At 42.1% G+C, this 24,100-nt stretch overlaps 1 protein-coding gene across 6 annotated transcripts in view; it reads right to left on the bottom strand.

Moving 5' to 3' along the window:
- The window catches only part of MED13 (mediator complex subunit 13), an 80,047-nt gene extending 60,537 nt beyond the window's left edge, over window positions 1–19,510 (bottom strand). For 3 of the 6 annotated variants that reach the window (XM_073315788.1, XM_073315789.1, XM_073315794.1), the window contains exons 1-2: window positions 17,763–19,510; window positions 15,238–15,472 (exon numbers count right to left, since the gene is read on the bottom strand). In XM_073315788.1, the coding sequence (XP_073171889.1) occupies window positions 15,238–15,472; window positions 17,763–17,828 (301 nt within the window). In that variant the 5' untranslated portion in view covers window positions 17,829–19,510. The other 3 variants (XM_073315791.1, XM_073315790.1, XM_073315793.1) reach the window with 3 other exon arrangements.
- Between the last annotated feature and the right edge of the window lie 4,590 nt (window positions 19,511–24,100).

Genomic DNA, 24,100 nt, shown 5'->3' with positions numbered 1-24,100 from the left:
AACTTCAGCGCTTAGGGTGAACCATTCAAGAAATATATGTTTGCTGATGATGTTTTAGAGAAAGTCAAACCAGTGAACTGGTGGAAGTCGCTTAAACACTTGGATTCAGAGACAGTTGAAGTGATAATTTCACTTTTAACAGCAATAGCTTCTTCTGCCGGTACAGAAAGAATATTTTCTTCCTTTGGACTAATTAATTCCAAATTGAGAAATTATTTGGGACCTGAAAAAGCAGGAAAGCTTGTTCTTCTTTTCCAGATTATGAACAAACAGGAAAATGAAGGTGAAGACGACGACTGAGTTAGCTGCAGAAGTCAATATTTTAAGTTTCTCATGTTGACCTAGCTGACACAGTCGATTTAATTTGTTTTTTTAAATATTTCCTTAAAATTGTTTAACTAAAATAGTTAAACAAAAAAAAACCTGATTTTAAAAAAGATTGAATGTTTAACTAAATTCAAAAATTCATACGCTTGTTTGGTTAAAATATTATATGTTTGATGATGAAGAAAAAAATCCAGAATACATAACATTGTTGTTTCAGTTAAATAAAACAATTTACATATCTGTCTGGTGATGTTCTCCTCCTAACACAGCATGGCAAGAAAATCCTCCAAATATTAATGATTAACCTGTTGAACTGGAGATATTTATGAAGTCATTGGGCAGTGAACTATCTGCTTCAATTACCTTTGGTTAATGAAATAACCAAACAATCATTCATTAATATAGCTGTAAAACTAATCTTAAAGTGATTTATTTTGAAAACTTTTCAGATTGTATATAGTGTGTACCTTCTAAAAATGAAACCTACATCTATCTCTGAGTTGTGAAGAATATGTATTAAGGTTATACCAACCAACAAGAATGCACTTGTATGTAGAAATCCATGATTAAATCAAATCTTCCTGACTACTGATTTAAATCAAATTGATTTAAATCAAATCCACCCCGAAAGAAACAATTTACAAGTATTGGTCTGGAATAAGGGTACTGCAGTTGTTGCTCTTTACAAGTTTAACAACCACCATGTGTTATGAAAATGTTTGAGCTAAGGAGATACTTGTTTTTCTGTGTTCAGAAATATCCAAATACATTCAGGAACGAGCATCTTACCATACATGCAGCTTTGCAGTTCACCACAGTCTGATCAAACCATGGCAAACACGGGAAACGTAACAGAACAAACATTAACCACAAAACTTAATGGTATTGGACTTTAACTGCACAATAAACTCTGCACCATTTCAAAGGTTAAATGGCTGATTTCTATATAGCTCTTTAAGTGATCTCAAATTTACAATAAAATCTCGTGCATCAATTACTTTTTTTAAATGGTGCTTCTAAGAACAGGTATTTCCAGTCTTTATGCCCAGCTTTGTTTTGGGGTAGTAGTCTACAGACAGGGGAAGGAAAGATACAGAAATGAATCTTTGCACCTATTGCAATAATTCAGGGTCTGCATTTCAAATGGTCAAAAGCATGCTCTTGAGGAAGGGAGTTTTTTCCCCCCCAACCACTTCATTTTCCTACAAATGACCACTGTCTCTTATTTTCCTCCAAAACCACTAGAAAATGTTAGTCTATCAACCATTGTTATGGGCTTAAAACTACAAATGTATCCATAAGAGTGTATCAATATCACAATTTAGCATGCATCAATATCAGAATTTAGCATGCTATCAGGATTATACAAGTATTCATAACTAATCTAGTCTGCACCAACTCATTCTCGATGAAACCTTTGTTCCTTAAGGGTTGTGCCTAAAGAACAGATATCCACTAAGATCCAGTCTCAAATCAATTCTGGTATATACTAAAATCATAAAAAGAATACAGTTATGAACGTTTATAGCAAGTTTATTTGTAACAACACTAGTCAAATTCTAACATACAATCATTTCAATAGCAAATTTAGACAGCTTACGTGTGACCAGACAGCCATACTCTGCTGGGAGAGCATCTAGTTTCACCTACCACATTAAAAAATGAAGATTAAAGACCTTCATTACAACAGACTGCATGTTACAGGCACTCTGAATCAGACCCGGATCTATTTTAAGTATTCTTTCCCTTTATCTCAAATCTTTGGCTCCAGAGAACCATTCTGCATAAAGTGGTTACTTTATTACTACTGAATAGCATGTGCAATCTTAAACAATGTTAATTATTTGTGTTATGAAAAGGTAACCCGCACCCCCAGCTCAGTCTGATATTGATTGTTGTTCAATTAATGAAAATAAGTCTCCTTGGCAGGAACAGGCCTAAAAGATAGATGTGTGTGAATTATCCCTATGTTTGAATATGGTGTATGTTAGTAACCTAGATTTTGAATTTCAGAACGGAATGCCTGTAGGATATGTACAAGCATTGATTATGACATGCAAGAAGGAATACACTTTTAGGCCAATTCAAAATACCAATATCCAAAAGTTTCTATTCTTAAATAAGTGGATTCTAAATTGTTCCACAAGTGTTCAATTTCCCAGATATCCAAATGCAAGTCATCTTTAAAAGGCCTGGGATAAGTTTAATATAAAATCTTTCTAAATAAAAGGCATTGTACAAAATTTGGAGGGGGGTGGGGGGGAGTACTTCGTCAGCCATATGTAAAATCTCTGTCTCTTTTTTTTTTTTTTAAATGTAAAAGCACCACAGCCACAAAACAACCACACACACACCCAAAAAACCCACCAGAGATACTTCTGGCTGAACTTAATGTCCAGAACAATTTAGAGTAAAGGAGAAGAAGGTGGATGATATTTAGTTACCTGGAGAATATTGGATAAAACTTGATGCTTTCTGTGGGGGTCTGTTCTGCCCCCGATGGGCATGCAACTCTCATTAACATTAATGGGAGTTTATGCACAGAGGGAGAATAGACTCCTCAGTTAGGGAAATCCTGAGACAGTCTCCCAAGTCTAACTACGTAGTAATAATCAAATGCAAGTGGTATGTATCTTGCAAAATAAAGGCAAATTTACATCATCTTGAAGGCATAGGGAGGACTTAATGAGTTTAAATTCAGAACAGCCTTCAAAAGTCCCTTACATACTCAGTTTAATACACCATTATATTTGTACAAATGAATGAGAAGTTTGACAGAGATTTTGGAATTAACATTCATAATTTTCATTCTAGCTTCAACAGTGCCAGGCTTCTCTTTAAACAGTTCTTAAGACAAGGCTAAAAACACAGATCTGAACTCTTTACTGCATAGCCTCCACTGTTGCTGTCTTTTGTGGAGCAATACAGGTCCCAGTTTTCCTAGTTTAGGCACATTCTAGAAGAGCACTTTGTGGAAACAGATTAAACAAGTTGCTAACTTTTGCCCAGACAACAGCAGGTTGCAGTTTTAGAAATGCTCCAACAGATATCACCTTCTCCATGCCAAGAGAAGAACAAAAACCACACACACAGTCCCATGTGTTTTCATTAAGTTTTGAGTAATTGGGGCATTTACTATGTGATTGTACAGTGCCTAGAACGATGGGGGCCAAACCTAGTTAAAACCTCTAGAAGCTACCACAAGACAAACAGCAGGAACTGGAAGTCAAGCTAACACAGACACCAGAAAAATCTTAACCCCAAGTATATAGAGCACTCAAGTCAAACTCCAATGTTGTTCTCTGTATAGAGGAACTGCTCAGTTGGTTTAAGTTTCTAGAATTTATGTTTTATGAGGATACAAAGTTCTGTTTGCCATGAAAATTAAGTTTCTTCAATTAAAAATAGTCATAATCGCTATAAATTGCTGAAATATTTCTCTTTTGAAACTTTAACCTAGTTGTTTGGACTGGCTGCCTTCCTTCTTCATCAGGCGATCAACTGGTGAAGAAATATTTCCTCTTTTCAATTCTACCAAAATACTAACTCTGACATTCTCAGATGAAAATAGTTCAAGGCATTAACGACCTTGAGAAATGTTCCATAGATCCTAATAAAAAAAAGTTATTTAATCTTTGCACCTGCAATCGTCTTTGGAAACGAACAAAAGAGTGGTTCTATGAAAGAAGTTATCCCTCATTGATGGAATAAGCACAGAAAAAAGCAAAGCACGGAGCAGCAGTCTCTGCCAGGACAATAGCAAAATTTGGCAAGACTTTGTTTGAAGGAAACCTGCAACAAATCCTTTACCAAAAATCACCAAATCTCAAAAGTCACGAATCAGGCCCCCAAACTTCATGAGAGTGTCTTAAAAAAAAAAAAAAAACCTTCTGGTTTTTGAGCCTTTGAGGTGCACTCATCAAAATTTCAAGCTTTTCTCTGCAACCACGAGGGCAAGAAACAACCCCTTTTTCTCCTTCTTAAATGAATGCCGAGATCACCACATCACCTGTCACCAGGAACTGTGGCTTTAAGTAATAAAATATCATGAGGGCTGGCAACACTGCTGGAGGTTTTTTAAACCAATCTTACCCTTCTGCTCTCAGAAGCACAGCATGAAGAAAAAGAACCTCAAGCCCAAGGACATGAAAACTGCCATCCAGCAGACTACAGCCAGAAAGGATGCTGGTTTCCAGGATGATGGACGCAAAGCAAAATTTTAAGTATAGTATTTTCAAGCTTTAAAGTGAGCGGGCTTGAGATAAAACTCTCTCTCTAGGCAGTAAATATCTAGAAAAAGTCTGTTTACTTCGTCTGAATGAACTGTATATCCCTACAAAAAAGGAGGGCTAAACAGGATAAAGGTTTTTACTTTTTTTTAATTTATTTATTAAATAAGCATAAGCGTACATATATATATGATCAGGTTAAGAAGCGCAAGGAAAAACTAATTCACATTTACAAATGTGCTTGAAGTCCATGTGAAAAAACAAACAATGAACTCCACTTTCCAAAAAAAAAAAAAAAAAAATGTTTTAAGCACACCACCTGCCCAAGTCTCCCTGCCAATTGTTTTACATTGGTTTAAGTTTCTCTTCCAGGTTGCTCTGTGTCTCACAGCAACAGGGGAGGCCAAGGAACAAGGAAACAGTGAAACTGACTGTACACAGTCACATCAAATGCACAAAGTAAGCCGGGGGCGGAGAGGAATAGTTTCTGTCCTCTAATCTATTTCAGTTAGTATAATCTTAGAAGTTACTAGTTACTTAAAATTTAAAAAAAAGAGAGAGAGAGAGGAGGGGGTGTTTTTAAAAGAAGCCTTGATGTCCCTTTAATCCTACTGACAACACTCATCTGAAATGCTCTGTGTGTACACAATCAAGTACAGCATCAAGAACTATACCAGGGGTGGCCAAACTTAATGGCCCTCCAAGCGGCATATGAAAATCTTCAGAAGTTTGAGAGCTGGGGCATGCCTGCCGGGGCTCAGGGCTTCAGCCCTGCTCCTGCTGAAGTGCCAAGCCCTGGCAGGTGAACCCCATAGTGATGAAGCCCTGAGACCCCACCTCCCCACTGGGCAAAAGCCCTTATTGCACCACCGCACTGCAAGGCAGAGGTTCTGAGCCCCCCCCGAGTCCTGTAGGTGGAGAATGGGGGAAGGGGCCTGGGGGAGCTCCCTGAGCCACCCTTTAATGGTAAAAGAGCCACATGTGCCTTGTGAACCACAGTTTGGCCACCCCTGAACTATACGGTTGCAATACAGGCACTCAGTGGGCTATAAAAGTAGATAAACAGTACAAGCAGTGGCAGTGTAATGTTCCCACACAGTTCTGTAGCATACATAATGCGTAGGGCCCTACCAAATTCACATCCATTTTGGTCAATTTCAGAGTCGTAGGATTTTAAAAATTGAAAATTTCATTTCAGCTATTTAAATCTGAAATTTCAGGGTCTTATAATTGTAGGAGTCCTGACCCAAAAAGGGGTTGGGGGGGGGGGGGAGGATAGTAGGGGGTGGAGTTTGTAGTACTGCTACCCTTACTTCTGCGCTGCTGCAGGCGGCGGCCCTGCCTTCAGAGCTGGGCAGCTGGAGAGTGGCGGCTGCTGGCCGGGAGCCCAGCTCTGAAGGCAGAGTCACTGCCAGCAGCAGTGTAGAAGTAAGGACGGCATGGTATGCTACCACCTCCCTTACTTCTGTGCTGCTGCCTGCAGAGCTGGGCCCTCCGTCAGCAGCTGCCACTCTCCAGCCACCCAGCTCTGAAGGCAGCAGTGCAGAAGTAAGGGAGGCATGGTATGGCATTGCCATCCTTACTTCTGCACTGCAGCTGGCAGGGTGCTGCCTTCAGACCTGGGCACCCAGCCAACAGCTGCTGCTCTCTGGCCGCTCAGCTCTGAAGGCAGCACAGAAGTAAGGGTGGCAGCACAGCGATCCCCCCCCCAGAATAAGCTTGTGATACCCACAAGTCCCTTTTCAATCAGGACCCCCAATTTGAGACACACTGGTCTCCCCCATAAAATCAGTATAGGGTAAAAGCACACAAAAGACCAGATTTCACGGTCTGTGATGCGTTTTTCATGGCTGTGAATTTGGTAGGGCCCTAATAATGTAGTGGTGAGGATAACATAGGCACCTATCTACTGGGACCTGGACTGAGACCATCACATCACATAAGCCATTTAAAAGTCTTCAGATGGTAAGCTTTCAAATAGCTACTGACCTAACTGGAGTTTTTTCTGGCAACCCTGAGGTTAAAAAAAAAAACACATACCTTATCACTTTTACCAGTCCTCTAGCCATCAAGTTCTCCTTTCTCCTCCCTCTCCCAACAATGGTGTATGCCATAATCCACGAAACAAGATTAATGTTCATTTTGCTTCTCCCTGTCCCTGCATGAATAATACTTCATTCCCAAGAGTATTGCATCTGCAGTATTGCATTGCATTCGGAACATATTCATTTTAAATTTAAAAAAAATCTTTAAGTCAAGTGAAATTAAAATGTACAAAATGGAGGGAAGTGTTACTGAAAGCAATGGCCAGGACAAAATAGTTCATATTTAAGTAAACTACTTACTCAAGTTGCCACCTCTAGAAACTGAACTGAAGCAGTTTTAAAAGTCTCGTTTGCTTTCATCAGATTTGCTATTTACTCTTTTTCCTCAGTCTAGATCCCACCCAATGAAAAAAAAGTCAGTTTCATTTTTGTTTACAGTTCATTTTACTTTTAGGTACTCTAGAGTCACCTGCAAAGTGTGAAAGTATGGTTTGATTAATGCAAAAAACTTATAGTAAGTTTTGAAGAAAGCTGTCATGATGTGTTTCTGACTCAGATTTTGTAAAACACTACTTGCTACCAAAAAAAAAAATCTAGATTTGTGGCCAAACTGTTACTTGTCAGCATCCCTTTACTGTAAACCATCCTTTGCTTAATGTATACTTAGAGTAATACAAAACAGGTTTGAAACTTTCAAAACTAGTAACATGAGACTCAAATAAATATTCAACATGTTAAAGTGTACATTTCCAAGAACCCATCAAAATCCAAGAGCTTTATTTCCTCCAGTATGTCAGGACTTGTCTACACTTATTACAGTGCTGTAGCACTTAGTGAAGATGCTACCTATGCCAACTGGAGAGCTTCTCTTGTTGGCATAGATACTCTACCATACCAAGAAGCCCTCCCATTGACATAGAGCTGTCTACACTAGAAGTTTGGTCAATATAAGTGAGTCACTCGGGGTGTAGAAAATCCATAGTTATACCGACATATGTTTATAGTGCAAACCAGAGCTCAGAAACAGCACCAATAGCCATAGTTGTTGTGACCCAAGCTACGAAGAGGATAAACAAATCAGGAAGATTTTTTAAATTATATTCAACATTCAGTAAACTTCTAACATGTATTGAGAGAGAACTCAAAGTGTTTTAAGCAACAGCAAACTACGCTTATCACAAATGAATTCACCCCGCACTTTGAATGACCATTTTCACATCACTTTAATTATATGAAGAAAAAAATCACTTCTCTGAGTGTGTGTAAATTTTCTTGCATTTACTTTCTTGTATCAGGATTTACGCATAGGCTTTAAAAAGCTTACTGCTCACCTTCCTTGTCCCCACTCCCCCCCACCCCTGCAAAAAGAATTTCCTTTAAGACAGCGGTGGGCAATCTGCAGCCCGTCAGGGTAATCTATTGGCAGGCCACAAGACAGTGTTTACATTGACCATCCGCAAAACTGCGGCCACTGGGAGCTGCGGGCAGCCGAGCCTGCGGACGGTCAATATAAACATTGTCTTGTGGCCCGCCAGCGGATTACCCTGACAGGCCGCAGGTTGCCCACCACTGCTTTAACAGCTCTCATTTAATAGCCCGGTCATAAATACAGACTGTATAAATCAAAGTTTTGCATTAAGCAAGTCACACATCGTACTGAAAACTCAACTTAAGTGAGGGGGGGGCCCCCCCCGCAGGAGGGCTGTCAGCTGATGCAGTATGAAATAGTGGTAAGCTTATCAAATACAATAAAGCCTTAAGCCAAGTGCTACAGTAAAAAAAAAAAAAACAAAAAACAAAAAACAAACACACCACACCATATTCCAAAATTAAATCAAAGCTTAATTTACATTAAAGGATTAAATTTTGGAAGATACTGACCAATACTGGAGTTAAAAAAAGTCACTCAAGTCAACTGGATAATTCTTACAAGGAGTTCAAGATTCTACTACTGTTAGAAAAAGTTGCAATAACCTCCTCGTCTGCCATACTTCCTTCTGTCCTCTTCTCTTTTTCCCCCTCCTCTAAAGTTTCCTTCTTTATCTCTCTGTACATGAAATAAGGCAGAATAAGATTTGAAACTAACTAGATTTTTATAAACATTTGTTAACTGTGTAATACAAATGTTCATATTACATATAATCAAATGTTTCAACTATAGTTAAGGTAGCAAATGGTTAACACAAGACTATTATGTATTATACATAGTTTATGTTTGTGGGGGGGGGGTTGTGTTTGTATATTTTTTGAAAGTAAAACATTAATAGGGAAGGAAAAAATTACAATACATCATTCATTTCTTATGAAAATGGTAATTACTAGGTATTACACAGAGTAGATGTTTCACATGTAAGAACAAGTTCTAACTATGCCCAAATGCAGCAGACCAATTAAAAATGCATTGAACAACACTTTTTTTTCCTAGAAATAGGATTAAAGTGTATGTGTGTTCCACAGAACAGCCTCTGGGCATCCACACTGTTTGGACAGTTTCCTTGACTGAGAACCAGTTCAGATATGAACTACAGTCCAAGATCACATTCTACTAAACTATATTATACCATACTTATTGTCACTATATTTGCAACAAAACACAAACTAGCCTTTTCTTTGGAAGTATTAAGTCTTTGCAAAAAAGTCTGAATGTAATGTGTATATTACCTATAATGTATTCATCAATGTTTTACTTTCCTTACCCATCCTCCCAGAGAAAAATAAAAGCAGAATATTTACTCTTCTAGAATAACATATTGTGCTTGCTTATAGGGATTTTAAGGTTGCTTCAGTCCTTTAACTTTTTCATGAAGATCAAGTTTAGCTTGCCAAGCCAGACATGGCAACATTGTGTTTTGACACTGTGCAGAACACACATATGCCACAACGAAGAGAAAACTGCAAGCAAGTGTAAAATATAAACTGGGACATTTAGCCACATTAAAACTTAAAAAAAAAAATTTATTTTTTTGTTAAGTTTGGTGAGTAATTATGTATACAGATGGATTTCACTTAACTGGAGGAGTTTTGACAAACACCATCCTCAGTGATCAAGGAATTTTTCCCTGAATTTCTAAAGGCACTTTCTGCATATGATATTCAGTCTGGAACAAGTAGATCACCACCTGAGCCAAAAGTGCACATTTACAATGCAGTAGCAATTTTCACCTTACTCCACAGATTTAAAACATAGACATTATTGCCAGCATTACAAAGAGCTGGAAAGATTTAAATCAACAGCACCTTCAAGCTATTATGCATATCAAGTAGCAAGATACAAAACACAAATAAAGATGTTCTGTAAAGAGAATGTACAAACAGCACTGAGCAACGCTTATTAGCAGAGTTTTGCTGGAATGGACATACCTCCACATGGAGGACACCAAGATGCTTAAGACTATGTTGTACAGTGAACTTTAATGGCCAAAAGCTCTAGAAGCAGGCAGAGGATGAGAAAGATTTATTATTAACCACTGTAACATACAGACACTTAGGCTCACTATATTGACATCTGGTACAAAGTTTTGTAGTGTGACATTTATCAAACAGAAGCGTATATGTCAAAAGCAAGCATTGCCAATGAAGTGAGTAAACCATTAGTGAAGTGGCTCTCAACCTGTTTAGTGGACCACTTGCTAGGAGCCTGTAGAACAGTGGGTGGTCACATGATGTTGGCTCTTACACTGGTTTCTGTATTAGAAGCTAAAGATACCTTAGTACTTAACTGGTCCACATGATTTGGAAGTGGAGAGAAGAGGATCCATGAGACATACTGTTACAACATTGTCCCGATTACGAAAGTTGGAGAATCTCTGCACTATGCACTTCCCTGCCCAAGATACAGAAATATCTGCTGCCATTTAGAATCCACAATAGCTCAAGACTGCTTGTCATTTTTAACATGAAGGACAAACAAATATGCATGCCTGCACAGATTTCTGAAAAAACTTTTAGATATCAACCATTACTTTTTCTTCTTATAGCTTGCACCTTTCCGTAAGTCTAATGCAGAGCCAAGACTAACATTAACGTATAAATTATTCCCCCACCAAAGCATGCTGGGAGCTGTACAAACAAACAAGGGGTCTAGTACAAAAAGGAAAGGATGAAGTTAGTAAATAAAGGGCCAAAAGTAGTGAAGCACATGCAAATTAAAAGGATATTTTTAAAAGTTAAGAAAGATGAACTGAGAGAGAGGGAAGAGAGAGTTCCACATTATACAGCTCACCATAATAAAAGGTGTAACTTGCCAGCCAAAGGCACAATGGTGGACTCCTTAAAATGTGGGTGAACGTCAAAGTACAACTATTGCCTCAGAATTAGGTCTTGTGCACAACCTGGACCAGGGGTGGGAAAACTACGGCCCGCATTCGGCCTGTCAGGGCTTTGGGCTCCGTGCCTTGCCCTTGCCTCCAGGCACCGCCCCACACAGCTCCCATTGGCTGGAAACGGGGAACCGCAGCCAATGGGAGCTTCGGGGGAGATACCTGGAGGCATGGCAAGGGCAGCGCGTGGAACCCTGTGCCCACCCACCCAGGGGCCACGCAGGGATGTGGTGCCGGCTGCTTCCTAGAGCAGCATAGCGTCGGGCCAGGGCAGGCAGGCAGGGAACCTGCCCTGGCCCACACTGCTGCCACCCCGGAGCCGCTTTAAGTAAGTGGCACTGGGCCGGAGCCCGAACCCTTCCTGCACCCCGCCCCACAACTCCCTGCCCTGAGCCCCCTGCCTGCACCTTGCACCCCTCCTGCACTGAGCCCCCTGCCACACCCCTCCTTCACTCCTGCCCTGAGCCCCTCCTGCCCCCCAACCCCCGTCAGACACCCCACACCACTCCTCTGACCCAATCCCTTGCCCTGAGCCCGTTCCTGCACACTGCACTCCCTCCTGCCCCCCAACTCCCTGCCCTGCATACAATTTCCCTACCCAGATGTGGCCCTCTGCCCAAAACGTTTGCCCACCCCGATCTGGACCAATACAACATTTAAAACTCAACATTACCAACTTCAACCCCCACATTTATATAGTCAGACACTTTGAAGAGCACAGAGAACGTGTAATACAACTATGGTTGCTCAAGCCAGTGAGATACTGTGCTGCGGCATTCTGAACAAGCTTATGTAGTGGAGACGTCCTACTTTAAGCCTTGCAGGGAGGGATTTACTATGATCATGCCTCACTGTTGCTATAAGACAATACCATTGCAAAGTTGCCACAGGTACAGCAGATTAAATAGTTTTCCTAGAACATTTGATAAATGGCACTCTTAGAAAAGGTGTAACTGAAAGACATGAAAATTTTTAACCAGAGAGTCACTACCTCTGAATCAATCCCCTCATAAATTGGGGAAACAAGGAGTAGAGCCCCTCACATCAACCACCTCTTCCAGCAACAAGACTTATACCCAAGGCTCAGTGTAGAGAGTTCAGTTACAACCAGACGGCAAAATTATTCAAACGTTCTGCCAGCACAGAGAATGAACTTCAACAGAGCAAGACATATACAGTTGCATAGGATATAAAAAATATTGACACTTTAGTATGTTTAGATATTATCCTGCCAGGAGATCCTGTAGGTGATAAGAAAGATCCTTGAAGGATTCCATATGTCATATCCCTCAGCAAGTTGTTCATCACCAAGAGCACTTCCAAAACATAAGCAATGTCAAGCTACAACTCATGGCAAATCAATAGCTGCCAAGAAGTTTCACATGCCCAATGATTTATGGCCCCATAACAAGCAGTTTCAACTCCAAAGGAAGGCCAGAACCTAGACCATTACTGCTATCCAAGCAGGACTGGAACTGAATAACTGCTACCTTCTCAAATCACTTTCCCTAAACGAGGACTGTTACTTAGCAATCAGCAGCATACTCTCTAGCATCAGGAGGAGGTTTCTTAAACATAATGAGTTCCCCATCTCACCTTAAGTACGGTCAACACCATCAGTTTGCTAAACAATAGCAACGATAATGCCTGGTAATTCATTATAGCCACACTGTTTTCACCAAATAATATGAGCAAGGATCAGAACAACAGATAGCGGGCCTCCGCCTGGAAGCAATTTATCTTTTCCATGAACAGTGTAACAAGGATGGAGCAGAACGGATTAATAAAAAAAAAAAAAAAAAAAAAACTGTCCACTAACCAATAATTCATTGCTATGTCTATGGATGAGGCCAAGTAATATTGTTTGGGCTCAGTTATAACTCACATACACACACAAAGTTTTTGCATAGAAAAAGAACAGGGTTCAGGCAACATCCCAGCTACCAATCTAGCTCTTCATTTCCTATAGATCACTTATGTAACTGCTTCTGGTTATAAGGATCCAAGCTGACTAGAACCTTGTAACAGCTGATAATGGCTTTTGGAGGCTCTCTCCCCCACCCCAGAAAAACTTCCTTGTTGGAATGAGAGGTCAGGCATGTTTAACCACCAGGAAGATCAAAGAGTCATGAGCTGTTAGCCTCAGAATCTGTGTGGAAACCAAACATCTCTTGTGCCAAAACTGGTATGGAATAGAACCTGTACTGAAATGCAGACATCAATGGTCAAACATCCCCAACCCAAACAAATTAAATATCCAAAACAGACCCAAAGATAAAAGATTGAGCAAACAACCAATTCTGTACAAGCGCCTCACTAATTCTAGGTAAGACAACTCATGAGTGCACTTCCAGGAAGACATATGCCAGCCCATCTACTCTGAAGTCCCACAGACAATCTGTGAGCATCACAGACATTAGCTCAGGGAATTCAGCTGCAAGGTATCCCCCCCAGAGGCTGGTGGTATCTTTTACCAGGTTCCTCCTGATTACTACTTTAAGTTACCCACTAGTGATTAAAAAAAAAAATGCTAGATATTGACCATATAAAATGTATCACGCTAAACACAGCAGACAAGTTTAGAAACTTGGGCTCAGTCCTATGTGGACCTGTGGTTTAACTTCATGATCATGATCTATTAAAAAAAAAAATCTAATATTCTGATCTCACCCTATGCCATAGCGGACAACAGCATACCAAAACTTACAGAGAAACTTCTACACAAGTGTTGGTCTTTACTCAGGTGTAGCCCAGGACAAAAACAGCATGGAATCTAAGTTACTTCTCACCATACAAAAGATGGTCCCTGCAGGTCGGGACAGAGGACATTCATAGAGCAAAACTTACAGAAGCTGTAGCTGACTACTGTATAAGAGGAGTTTCCATTTCCAGGGTTGTTAGTAGTAGTAGCAGCAGCAGCACTACAATTCCTGCTAACTCAAATACAATATCAGAAACATCTGTAATTTTAGTACTTGAGTCTTTTCCAGTACATGAAGCTCCTTCTTATAAAGTTGCTGTACATATGGAAATTCTACAGATTACAAGACTGTTTCAAATCAGATTGCTCAGCGACACTTCAACTTCATATTTGTTTTTTGGAATGTCCACAATTACACAGAGTGTATTAATGTATTCCGGTTCTCTCAAGTACCATTTATTCATCCGACAGAAAAAGTTTCCCTGAAAAGAACAAGTACTCACAGACTTCCATGTTTATCAAAAGCATTACATACCAAAACTAGACTTCATTTTACAATTCTGCAATATGAATGCTTTTCATTATTCTGAAGTCTACGTACAACAATATGACTTCTTAATATTATTGTATAAAAAATATGTATCTGTAAGCCTACTGGGGAGACTGTATACAAAGGTAGTGGTTTAAAAATTAGCTCTCCAAGCAAAACACAAAACAGGAAGCATTCATCTGTCAACAAGATTATATTAAAAAAAGTTGTGTGTTAGAAAATAAAATCAAACCAAAATTTTCAAAAATAAGATACTTAAAGTTAGGCACCAAAATCTAAATTTAGACATCCAAGTAAGAATGGTCTGACTTTCACCATTAAAGGTGATGATGGCTTACACTTCTGACAGTAACCTACTTTAAAAGGCACTCAGCACTTCTGAAAGAAAACAAAAGAGAGAGTCTTAATACACAAGATTCTCAGGATTTCACGCTCCCCGAGATGCCTTATTTAGGCACCTTTATTTTGAAAATTTCCAGAGACAACTCCATCTGGTTCCCTAATTTTTTTCCCCATACCTTAAAAATAGCATGGAGATTTAAGATAAAGTCTGACCACCTACAAATGAGGTTATACGAAACATTTTAAAAATATTAACTCATCCCACACCTAAGCCACTGCCACAGGGTCTTGCATTTCTTTGTTTTAGAGAGAAAATTCTATCCAACTTTGAGAGACTCATTTTAGTTTTCAAAAAGCATAGGATAAAAAAAAATTGAAAAGGGCAAAAAGTTGCTCCTTGAATATCTAGCACCATCTCTCTCAGTAGAAACAGCCACCCTAAACACAGAGAGAGACTCAACTGTATCAGGACACAACTCAAGATAGAAGTTCAGCTTTGATAAGATTCCACGATCATAGCAATTCGGTTTCCTGGGAGGCCCCCACCCACTACCATAAAAAACTCAAGGTGATGGAAGTTGTAAGTATGACATATCACTATAGAAAATAAACTGTATGTCATTATCCACTGTAGTGTTTATAAAGTGGGAACTTTTTAGGTATGGAAGAAAGCATCCCTTTGTTGACTGATTGATTAGATTTTGTTCAGTCCATTCTCTTTTACCTGAGAGGTCATGATGAATAAGATCAGTAAAATTGGGGTCATCGCCCCACCAAAATATCCACAGCTCTCTGCGTCCAGGTCTCTGATCGCGCCGCCAAACACTCAGTACATCGGCTTTCAGACAGCGACTGAAACTGCTCAAAATGGGATCCTCCTCTGTTACCGGAAAGAGAATTGGGGCAGATGTTGGACCCTGCCATACGTATCGTTTCCATTTAATCCCAGTTAAATCAGCCTGCGGAAGAGGAACAGAAAAAAAAATTAGGTGAAACACATTTGGGGGAAACAAGGTTTACTAAATCCTGAAGTTACTTCTAGTTCCTTCATTAGAAGGAAGTTGCAAATAGGACTCTTAGCAAAAAGCTACCAGACATAAACCCTAGTTCTGTGATTTTAAAAAGGGAAAAAAAAGAAAAAATAATCCACGATCCTATGCTTTTAACCAAAACTTACCAAAAACATTTCTAAAATGTATTGTACTCTGGTGAATGTGAGGATGAGGAAGACAGCTTATATCCTAAACTATGACCTGCACCTTGCTTTACCTCTATCTTTAAATAATTGTTGTAAGTATTAATACCAGAAGGAAAGTTGCAATAAAACTGACCAAGTTCTTAAATGTTTGCGCTGTTGTTGTAGCTGTTTTGGTCTACGCAGAGGAGACCTGAAGAAGAGCTCTGTGTAGCTCGAAAGCTTGTCTCTTTCGCCAGTATAAGTTGGTCCAGTAAAAGATACTACCTCACCCACCTTGTCTCCCCAACTTGTTAAAGTTAGCAAAACTTGATAAAACAAAAAAAAGAGGTGAACAGCAACCATTAATGAAATTGTTTTCCAACTATTTTAACTGTACAGTTATAGACTAATCATGTATCTTGGCAAACACTTTTTTCCTTAGCCTTGATCCTACGCATGTATGCTCCCTCTGTCTATTTTAAAATTACACAAAGCTTTCAGGAAAACTGTATATAATAGATCTACCTTCAGTGAACACCCTTAACTACCAGTGTTTTGAAAGATCTACCGGTAATAACAGAATTCCTTATTTTACAGAAAGGGAATACATCAAGTTGCAACTTTTCAAGTGCACCCACTATACCCAAATGCCATCATATTCTCCCCTTCTCCTACTCCCAAAATTAAATCATAAGTTATTTTTCTGTAAAAAACTGCATTTAACTTAAGTCTGAAATTGAAGTTATTATCCTATTAGCCACAACAATTTGTTTTGCTCTATATCTTCCTATTAGCACAGGTAATCTCTATTCTTGAACTATTGTTTACAAAGCAACACTGTACCAAAGAGATCAAGGTTTAAACCCTGACCACTTCTTAAATGGAACAGTGACTCAAGATGTATGGCAGGAGGTGCCAAATGGATTCAGCCTCATAAATGAGCATATACAAGGGGTTCCTTGCACTAGCTAGCACCATCCCCCCTTCTCCCACATGATTCTAATCTCTCCTCTTCCCCCAGATATGACACAATTTAGATTATTGCACAGTGTATCTAATAGGGTAGCCTCCACCACTGCAGTAGGAAGATGAGGCTTCGGACTCAGTGTTGCTAAGGAATTTGCAACAGTTGGTACTTCTGAAAGACTTAACAAGATGTTGCTCATACTGAGCTGCAGACCTGATGCAGCCTTCATACTGGTATCCTGCAGACATACTCAAACTGCCCAGATTCCCCTCCCCCAAAATATACACCAGCAAGAACAGCCAGACACAGGTTTTACTTAAAACAGCCTCCATAATAATAAATACCAATCAACCTGATTAATTTGTATTTAAAGGAAAATGAAACAGGTCAGCAAGCCCCATAGCCACAAAAAAGTGCACCATATTCCAATCCAAATCAAATTGGCTTTAGGAGCTGTCAAAAGTGAAGATTAACAGTTTAACGGTTACAAAAAAAAAGAAGAATATGAAATGGTGCACAACACAAGTATAGGATAGCACATGTGCCTTTGTACAAAAAACATCACCAAAACCAGCTTAAGAGAAAAATGATAGACAAAAGAAAGGAAGGAAAACGGGAGGATTTAGTTGAGATTTTTCTGGGGCGTCACTACAGCGGGCGGGGAAGCAGAGAAAGTTTGCCTGAGGAAAGGGGAGTAGTGCAGCTACATACCACCTCCTGCCAGGACTAAAATAAAGATGTGAGAAGGTATAGCTAAAAAGATTAATAGAAAGCAGAAAAAGTTAGGGAAAAGGAAACAGAAGGGGAAAGCAAAGTGTTGGGGTAATATTGGCCAGAAAAGACAAGAGAAGGAGGGAGGGACAATATTACACAGGCAACGATGTGGGGTGGGGGGAACAGAGGGACACGGAAAAGCTGGCTGGTTCCAGGCAAGGCCTACTCTGAGGACTCATCCAGAAGAAGCTATGCTAAAAATGGCTGCTTTGCTTCCACTACCCCTACCACCCCCACCACCAAAAAAAAAAAAAAAAAAAAAAAAAACAAACACAACCACCACACCTCTTTCTCTCTGTGAACAGCATGTCTGCAGCTGGTGGACACTTACCAGACAGAATAGGTTGGAATGGCAATCCTCCAGGCTGGCCCCGTTCGGCACGAAGCAGGAACTCATCCTCACAGCCACAACCCACACGCCATTATCCCACAGCCTCCGACAAGAAAGAAAGAGACAGACAGAGAGAGAGAGAGAGACACAGCGAGCCGGGGAGGGAGAGACACAGAAGGAAAGGGGGGAGGGAGGTTACACACGCACAAATAATACAGTTAAATAAGGGATTTTGCACAAACAGAGGGAGAGCGGGGGGGAGGGGAGGGAGCCGTGAAAAGTGCGCAAAAGAGTCAGAACCTTCCCTCCTCTTCTGCCAAAACAGGAGGGCAAAGACAACAAGAAGGAAGGGGAGAAAAGGAGGAAAGGGCCAATAATCCAACGATGGGAGATTAAGATACACAATCCTCCTTGCTTCTCTTGTCCACTCAATCGAAGACCAAGGGGAGAGAAGAGGATAGCTGATCCAGCAAGGGGACAGAAGTGGGGTAATTAATCCAATGGGGCAGGAGGTAAAATGGTTTCACGACCCCTCACTCTTCTCTCAGTCGCCAAACGAGGGAGTTGAGGAATAAATAATCCAACAGGGGCAATTAATCCAGCAACCTCCCTGCTCTTCCTCTTGTTTCTTATTCGCCAGATGAGAGGGGCAAAGAGTGGAATGACTAGGGCTGAGTGGTTGTGGGTCGATAAGAGTCCGAGGGGAAGAGAGTAAAGCGGGGTGTCAGATTCTTCTCCCCCTCAAAATATATTCCAAATAAATTAAAAATTAGATCAGACAAAAACTTCAGGCGTCAGAAACCAAATAAGTTTTAAGAATTCCCAAGGGTGGGGTAAAATTCTCCCAGGGTGTCCCCCAAAATCCGCCAGGGGGGTTCTTCAGTGAGAAGGGGACCCCGCACGCCCCCTCAGCAGCAGCCCAGGGAGGTATGTTTTCTTGTGAGCATACCCCCCCAAAAAATCCTCTTATCTGAAGGGTGAAACCCAAATAGTCTCCGTTGTGCGTGAAGATTCTTCGCTGGGGGGGCGGAAGAGAGAAACTGTGGGCGACCCTCACCGTCTCCTCGGCGGGGGGGGGATCTTCTTCAGGGGGTGAGCCCCAGTTTTTTCAGAGAGGCGGATGGATCCCACGAAGTCTCTCGTCAGCAGGGGCCTACCCCAAAGTTGAGCCGAATCCCACCAAATCCCCACCGATGGGTGGATCTCCGACCCCCACCAAGTTGCCGCGGCCGGGGGGTTCCCTCCGCCAGTGCGAACCCCGCAAATCGTCAGATGGAGAGGTCTCTTGTGAGGGGGGCTGAACCCCACGATCTCCCTAGCCGGGGAGGGAGGGACCGCGGGGTCTCTTCGGGGGAGGGCCCTCCCAAAGGGGAGGGCTGAACCCCGAATCCTCTCAACTGGGGAACCTCCGGGGACGGGGGCGAACCCCCAAATCTCCCCAGGTAGGGGCCGAACCCCACTCGCTCCGGCCCCGCCGCCAAGCGCGGAGACAGAGGGACGCGGCGGCCGCGGTCGGTGCCCCGAAGCCCCCGCTGGCGGGCCTCCTCTTTCAGCGGTGCCTCTGTCGGCGGCTGCCCGGCCGCGGCATCCTGAGCGCCCAGCTCCCGTCAGCGGGTCGCCCCCATGTCGCGTCCCGGCCGGGGGGGGGAGAGCGGGGGATTCTTCTCCCGTCTAATTCCGAGCCCCTTTTTCTTTAATGGCGGCCACAGGGACGAGAGTCCGGGCCCCCTTCCGCGTCCTGATTGGTCGCCGCCGCGTCACGTGGTCTTGAGCAACGATGGCCGCCGTCGAGGTTCAGGGGAAAGGGCTGCAGTGGCGCAGCCCGACCATTAGGGTCTCCGGCAGCGCTAGAGAGCGGTGAAAGCGGGGCTTGCTGCTCGTTGAAAGAGCGCCATCTAGTGGGCCTTTGAGGGCCGGCGCAGTGGGGTGAGCTGCACGTTTGAAATTAACTTAAACATCAAATTGCTGGTTCGAATCCCACTTTACCACAAGGCCTCACATTTGTCACAGGAATGAATTTTCAGAGTAGTAGCCCTGTTAGTCTGTATTCGCAAACAGAAAAGGAGTACTTGTGGCACCTTAGAGCCTAACCAATTTATTTGAGCATAAGCGTTCATGAGCTACAGCTCACTTCATCGGATGCATAAAGTGGAAAATGCCGTGAGGATGTTTTATACACAGAGACCATGAAAAAATGGGTGTTTATCACTTCAAAAGGTTTTCTCTCCCCCCACCCCACTGTCCTGCTGGTAATAGCTTATCTCAAGTGATCACTCTCCTTACAATGTGTATGATAATCAAGGTGGGCCATTTCTAGCACAAATCCAGGGTTTAACAAGAACGTCTGAGGAACATTGGGGCGATGGGGGTAGGAAAAAACAAGGGGAAATAGGCTTGAATAGAGACTGGGAGTGGCTAAGCCATTATGCAAGGTAACCTAAGTAAATTGTATCCAATTTGCAAATGAATTCCAATTCAGCAATCTATCGCTGGAGTCTGGTTTTGAAGTTTTTCTGTTGTAATATCGCAACTTTCATGTCTGTAATCATGTGACCAGAGAGATTAAAGTGTTCTCCGACTGGTTTTTGAATGGTTTCAGAGTAACAGCCATGTTAGTCTGTATTCGCAAAAAGAAAAGGAGTACTTGTGGCACCTTAGAGACTAACCAATTTATTTGAGCATGAGCTTTCGTGAGCTACAGCTCACTTCATCGGATGCATGCCGTGGAAACTGTAGCAGACTTTATATATACACAGAGAATATGAAAAAATACCTCCTCCCACCCCACTGTCCAGCTGGTAATAGCTTATCTAAAGTGATCACCAGGTGGGCCATTTCCAGCACAAATCCAGGTTTTCTCACCCTCCACCCCCCCACACACAGATTCACTCTCCTGCTGGTGATAGCCCATCCAAAGTGACAACTCTTTACACAATGTGCATGATAATAAAGTTGGGCCATTTCCTGCACATTCTTGACATCTGATTTGTGTCCATTTATTCTATCATGTAGAGACTGTCCAGTTTGACCAATGTACATGGCAGAGGGACATTGCTTGCACATGATGGCATATACCAGATTGGCAGATGTGCAGGTCAACGAGCCTCTGATAGTGTGGCTGATGTTATTAGGTCCTGTGATGGTGTCCCCTGAATAGATATGTGGGCACAGTTGGCAACGGGCTTTGTTGCAAGGATAGGTTCCTGGGTTAGTGGTTCTGTTGTGTGGTATGTGGTTGCTGGTGAGTATTTGCTTCAGGTTGGGGGGCTGTCTGTACGCAAGGACTGGCCTGTCTCCCAAGATTTGTGAGAGTGATGGGTCGTCCTTCAGGATAGGTTGTAGATCCTTGATGATGCGTTGGAGAGGTTTTAGTGGGGGGCTGAAGGTGACGGCTAGTGGCGTTCTGTTATTTTCTTTGTTAGGCCTGTCCTGTAGTAGGTGACTTCTGGGTACGCTTCTGGCTCTGTCAATCTGTTTCTTCACTTCAGCAGGTGGGTATTGTAGTTGTAAGGATGTTTGATAGAGATCTTGTAGGTGTTTGTCTCTGTCTGAGGGGTTGGAGCAAATGCGGTTGTATTGTAGAGCTTGGCTGTAGACAATGGACCGTGTGGTGTGGTCTGGGTGAAATTGAATTGTGTCTCCCCCAGCTCCTACCATGCTGGGGTTTGAATCCCCACTCAAAGCACTAGTTCGACTCTCCAACAGGAGCAATCCAATTTTGCATCCTAGCAGCATTTCAACAGAGGCCAAATGGGTTCAAATTCTAGCCCCAGGTCCATCACTCAGCCAACATACCCCCCTGTAGCATGGGTTGCCAGTTTTGGTTGGCTCTATTCCTGGAGATTTCATCACATGACATAATCTCTAATTAAAGATTAATCTTTAATTCCTGGAGACTCCAGGCCAATCCTAGAGGGTTGGCAACATTACCTGTAGCATTAAATATTCATGGCCTGTGATGGGATGTTAGATGAGGTAGGATCTGAGTTACTACAGAGAATTCTTTCCTGGGTATCTGGCTCATGAATCTTGCCCATATGCTCAGGGTTCAGCTGATCGCCATATTTGGGGTCGGGAAGGAATTTTCCTCCAGGGCAAATTGGAAGAGGCCCTGGAGGTTTCTCGCCTTCCTCTGTAGCATGGGGCATGGGTCACTTGCTGGAGGATTCTCTGCTCCTTGAAGTCTTTAAACCATGATTTGAGGACTTCAATAGTTCAGACATAGGTGAGAGGTTTATCACAGGAGTGGGTGGGTGAGATTCTGTGGCCTGCATTGTGCAGGAGGTCAGACTAGATGATCATAATGGTCCCTTCTGACCTTAATATCTATGAATCTGCCATTAACCCAGGAATGGGGCCCAAAATCCAAGCCCTATCAACTCCTCCTGAACACTGGCAAGAAGGACTCAAGTCTTTTCCAAGTCTTGACACAGGCTGATAGTGGTCAATGCACAAAAGCAAATCGGCACTTTGCACTTATAGAGTAGGTTTTGCATCTTAAAGTTCTTTAGAAAAGAGAGATAGGTATTATGAACAGCACTCTATGTATTCTGTGATTCTACAGCCATCAAATCTACTCTGCTTCAGAGCTGTGCTCCATTTTGAGAAAAATACTATGCAGCGTGCATGATAGAATAGGCTTGTTCCTCGGGTAGTGGATGTACAGTATGTAGTTGCAGAAGCAGTATGAATTCAGAGTTCAGAAGTGGAGGTACTATAGGAACATTAAAAGTTAGTTACTTTTGAAATAAATCTGAAGGGTTGTTTGTTTTTTTTTAAAAGAGTCAACGTTTTATTAGTCCTGTCATGGTGGGTCTATTGTATCACATTCAATAGGTTGTGCGTATAGAATCATAGAATATCAGGGTTGGAAGAGACCTCAGTCCAACCCCGTGCTCAAAGCAGGACCAATCCCCAACTAAATCATCCCAACCAGGGTTTTGTCAAGCCTGACCTTAAAAAGCTCATAGGAAGGAGATTCCACCACCTCCCTAGGTAACACATTCCAGTGCTTCACTACCCTCCTAGTGAAAAATTTTTTCCTAATATCCAACCTAAATCTCCCCCACTGCAACTTGAGACCATTACTCCTTGTTCAGTCATCTGCTACCACTGAGAGCAGTCTAGATCCATCCTCTTTGAAACCCCCTTTCAGGTCGTTGAAAGCAGCTATCAAATCCCCCCTCATTCTTCTCTTCTGCAGACTAAACAATCCCCGTTCCCTCAGCCTCTTCTCATAAGTCATGTGTTCCAGTCCCCTAATCATTTCTGTTGCCCTCCATTGGACGCTTTCCAATTTTTCCACATCCTTCTTGTAGTGTGGGGCCCAAAACTGGACACAATACTCCAGATGAGGCCTCCCCAATGTCTAATAGAGGGGAATGATCATATCCCTCGATCTGCTGGCAATGCCCCTACTTATACAGCCCAAAATGCCATTAGCCTTCTTGGCAACAAGGGCACACTGTTGACTCATATCCAGCTTCTTGTCCACTGTAACCCCTAGTCCTTTTCTGCAGAACAGCTGCTTAGCCATTCGGTCCCTAGTCTGTAGCAGTGCATGGGATTCTTCCATCCTAAGTGCAGGACTCTGCACTTGTCCTTGTTGAATCTCATCAGATTTCTTCTGGCCCAATCCTCTAATATGTCTAGGTCCCCCTGTATCCTATCCCTATCCTCCAGCGTATCTACCACTCCTCCCAGTTTAGTGTCATCTGCAAACTTGCTGAGGGTACAATCCACGCCATCCTCCAGATCATTAATGAAGATATTGAACAAAACCAGCCCCGAGACTGACCCTTGGGGCACTCCACTTGATATCAGCTGCCAACTAGACACGGAGCCATTGATCACTACCCGTTGAGCCCAATGATCTAGCCAGCTTTCTCTCCACCTTATAGTCCATTCATCCAGCCCATACTTCTTTAACTTGCTGGCAAGAATACTGTGGGAGACCGTCTCGAAAGCTTTGCTAAAGTCAAGGAATAACATGTCCATTGCTTTCCCCTCATCCACAGAGCCAGTTATTTCATCATAGAAGGCAATTAGATTAGTCAGGCATGACTTGCCCTTGGTGAATCCATGCTGACTCTTCCTGATCAGTTTCCTCTCCTCTAAGTGCTTCAGAATTGATTCCTTGAGGACCTGCTCCATAATTTTTCCAGGGACTGAGGTGAGGCTGACTGGCCTGTAGTTCCCCAGATCCTCCTCCTTCCCTTTTTAAAAGATGGGCACTACATTAGCCTTTTTCCAGTCATCTGGGACCTCCCCCGATCGCCATGAGTTTTCAAAGATAATGGCCAATGGCTCTGCAATCACCCCTGCCAACTCCTTTAGCA

The sequence above is a fragment of the Lepidochelys kempii genome, chromosome 17, assembly GCF_965140265.1.
Source record: "Lepidochelys kempii isolate rLepKem1 chromosome 17, rLepKem1.hap2, whole genome shotgun sequence".
In the NCBI taxonomy this organism is placed as follows: Eukaryota; Metazoa; Chordata; order Testudines; family Cheloniidae; genus Lepidochelys; species Lepidochelys kempii.
This window is presented reverse-complemented; position numbering and strand designations above follow the sequence as displayed.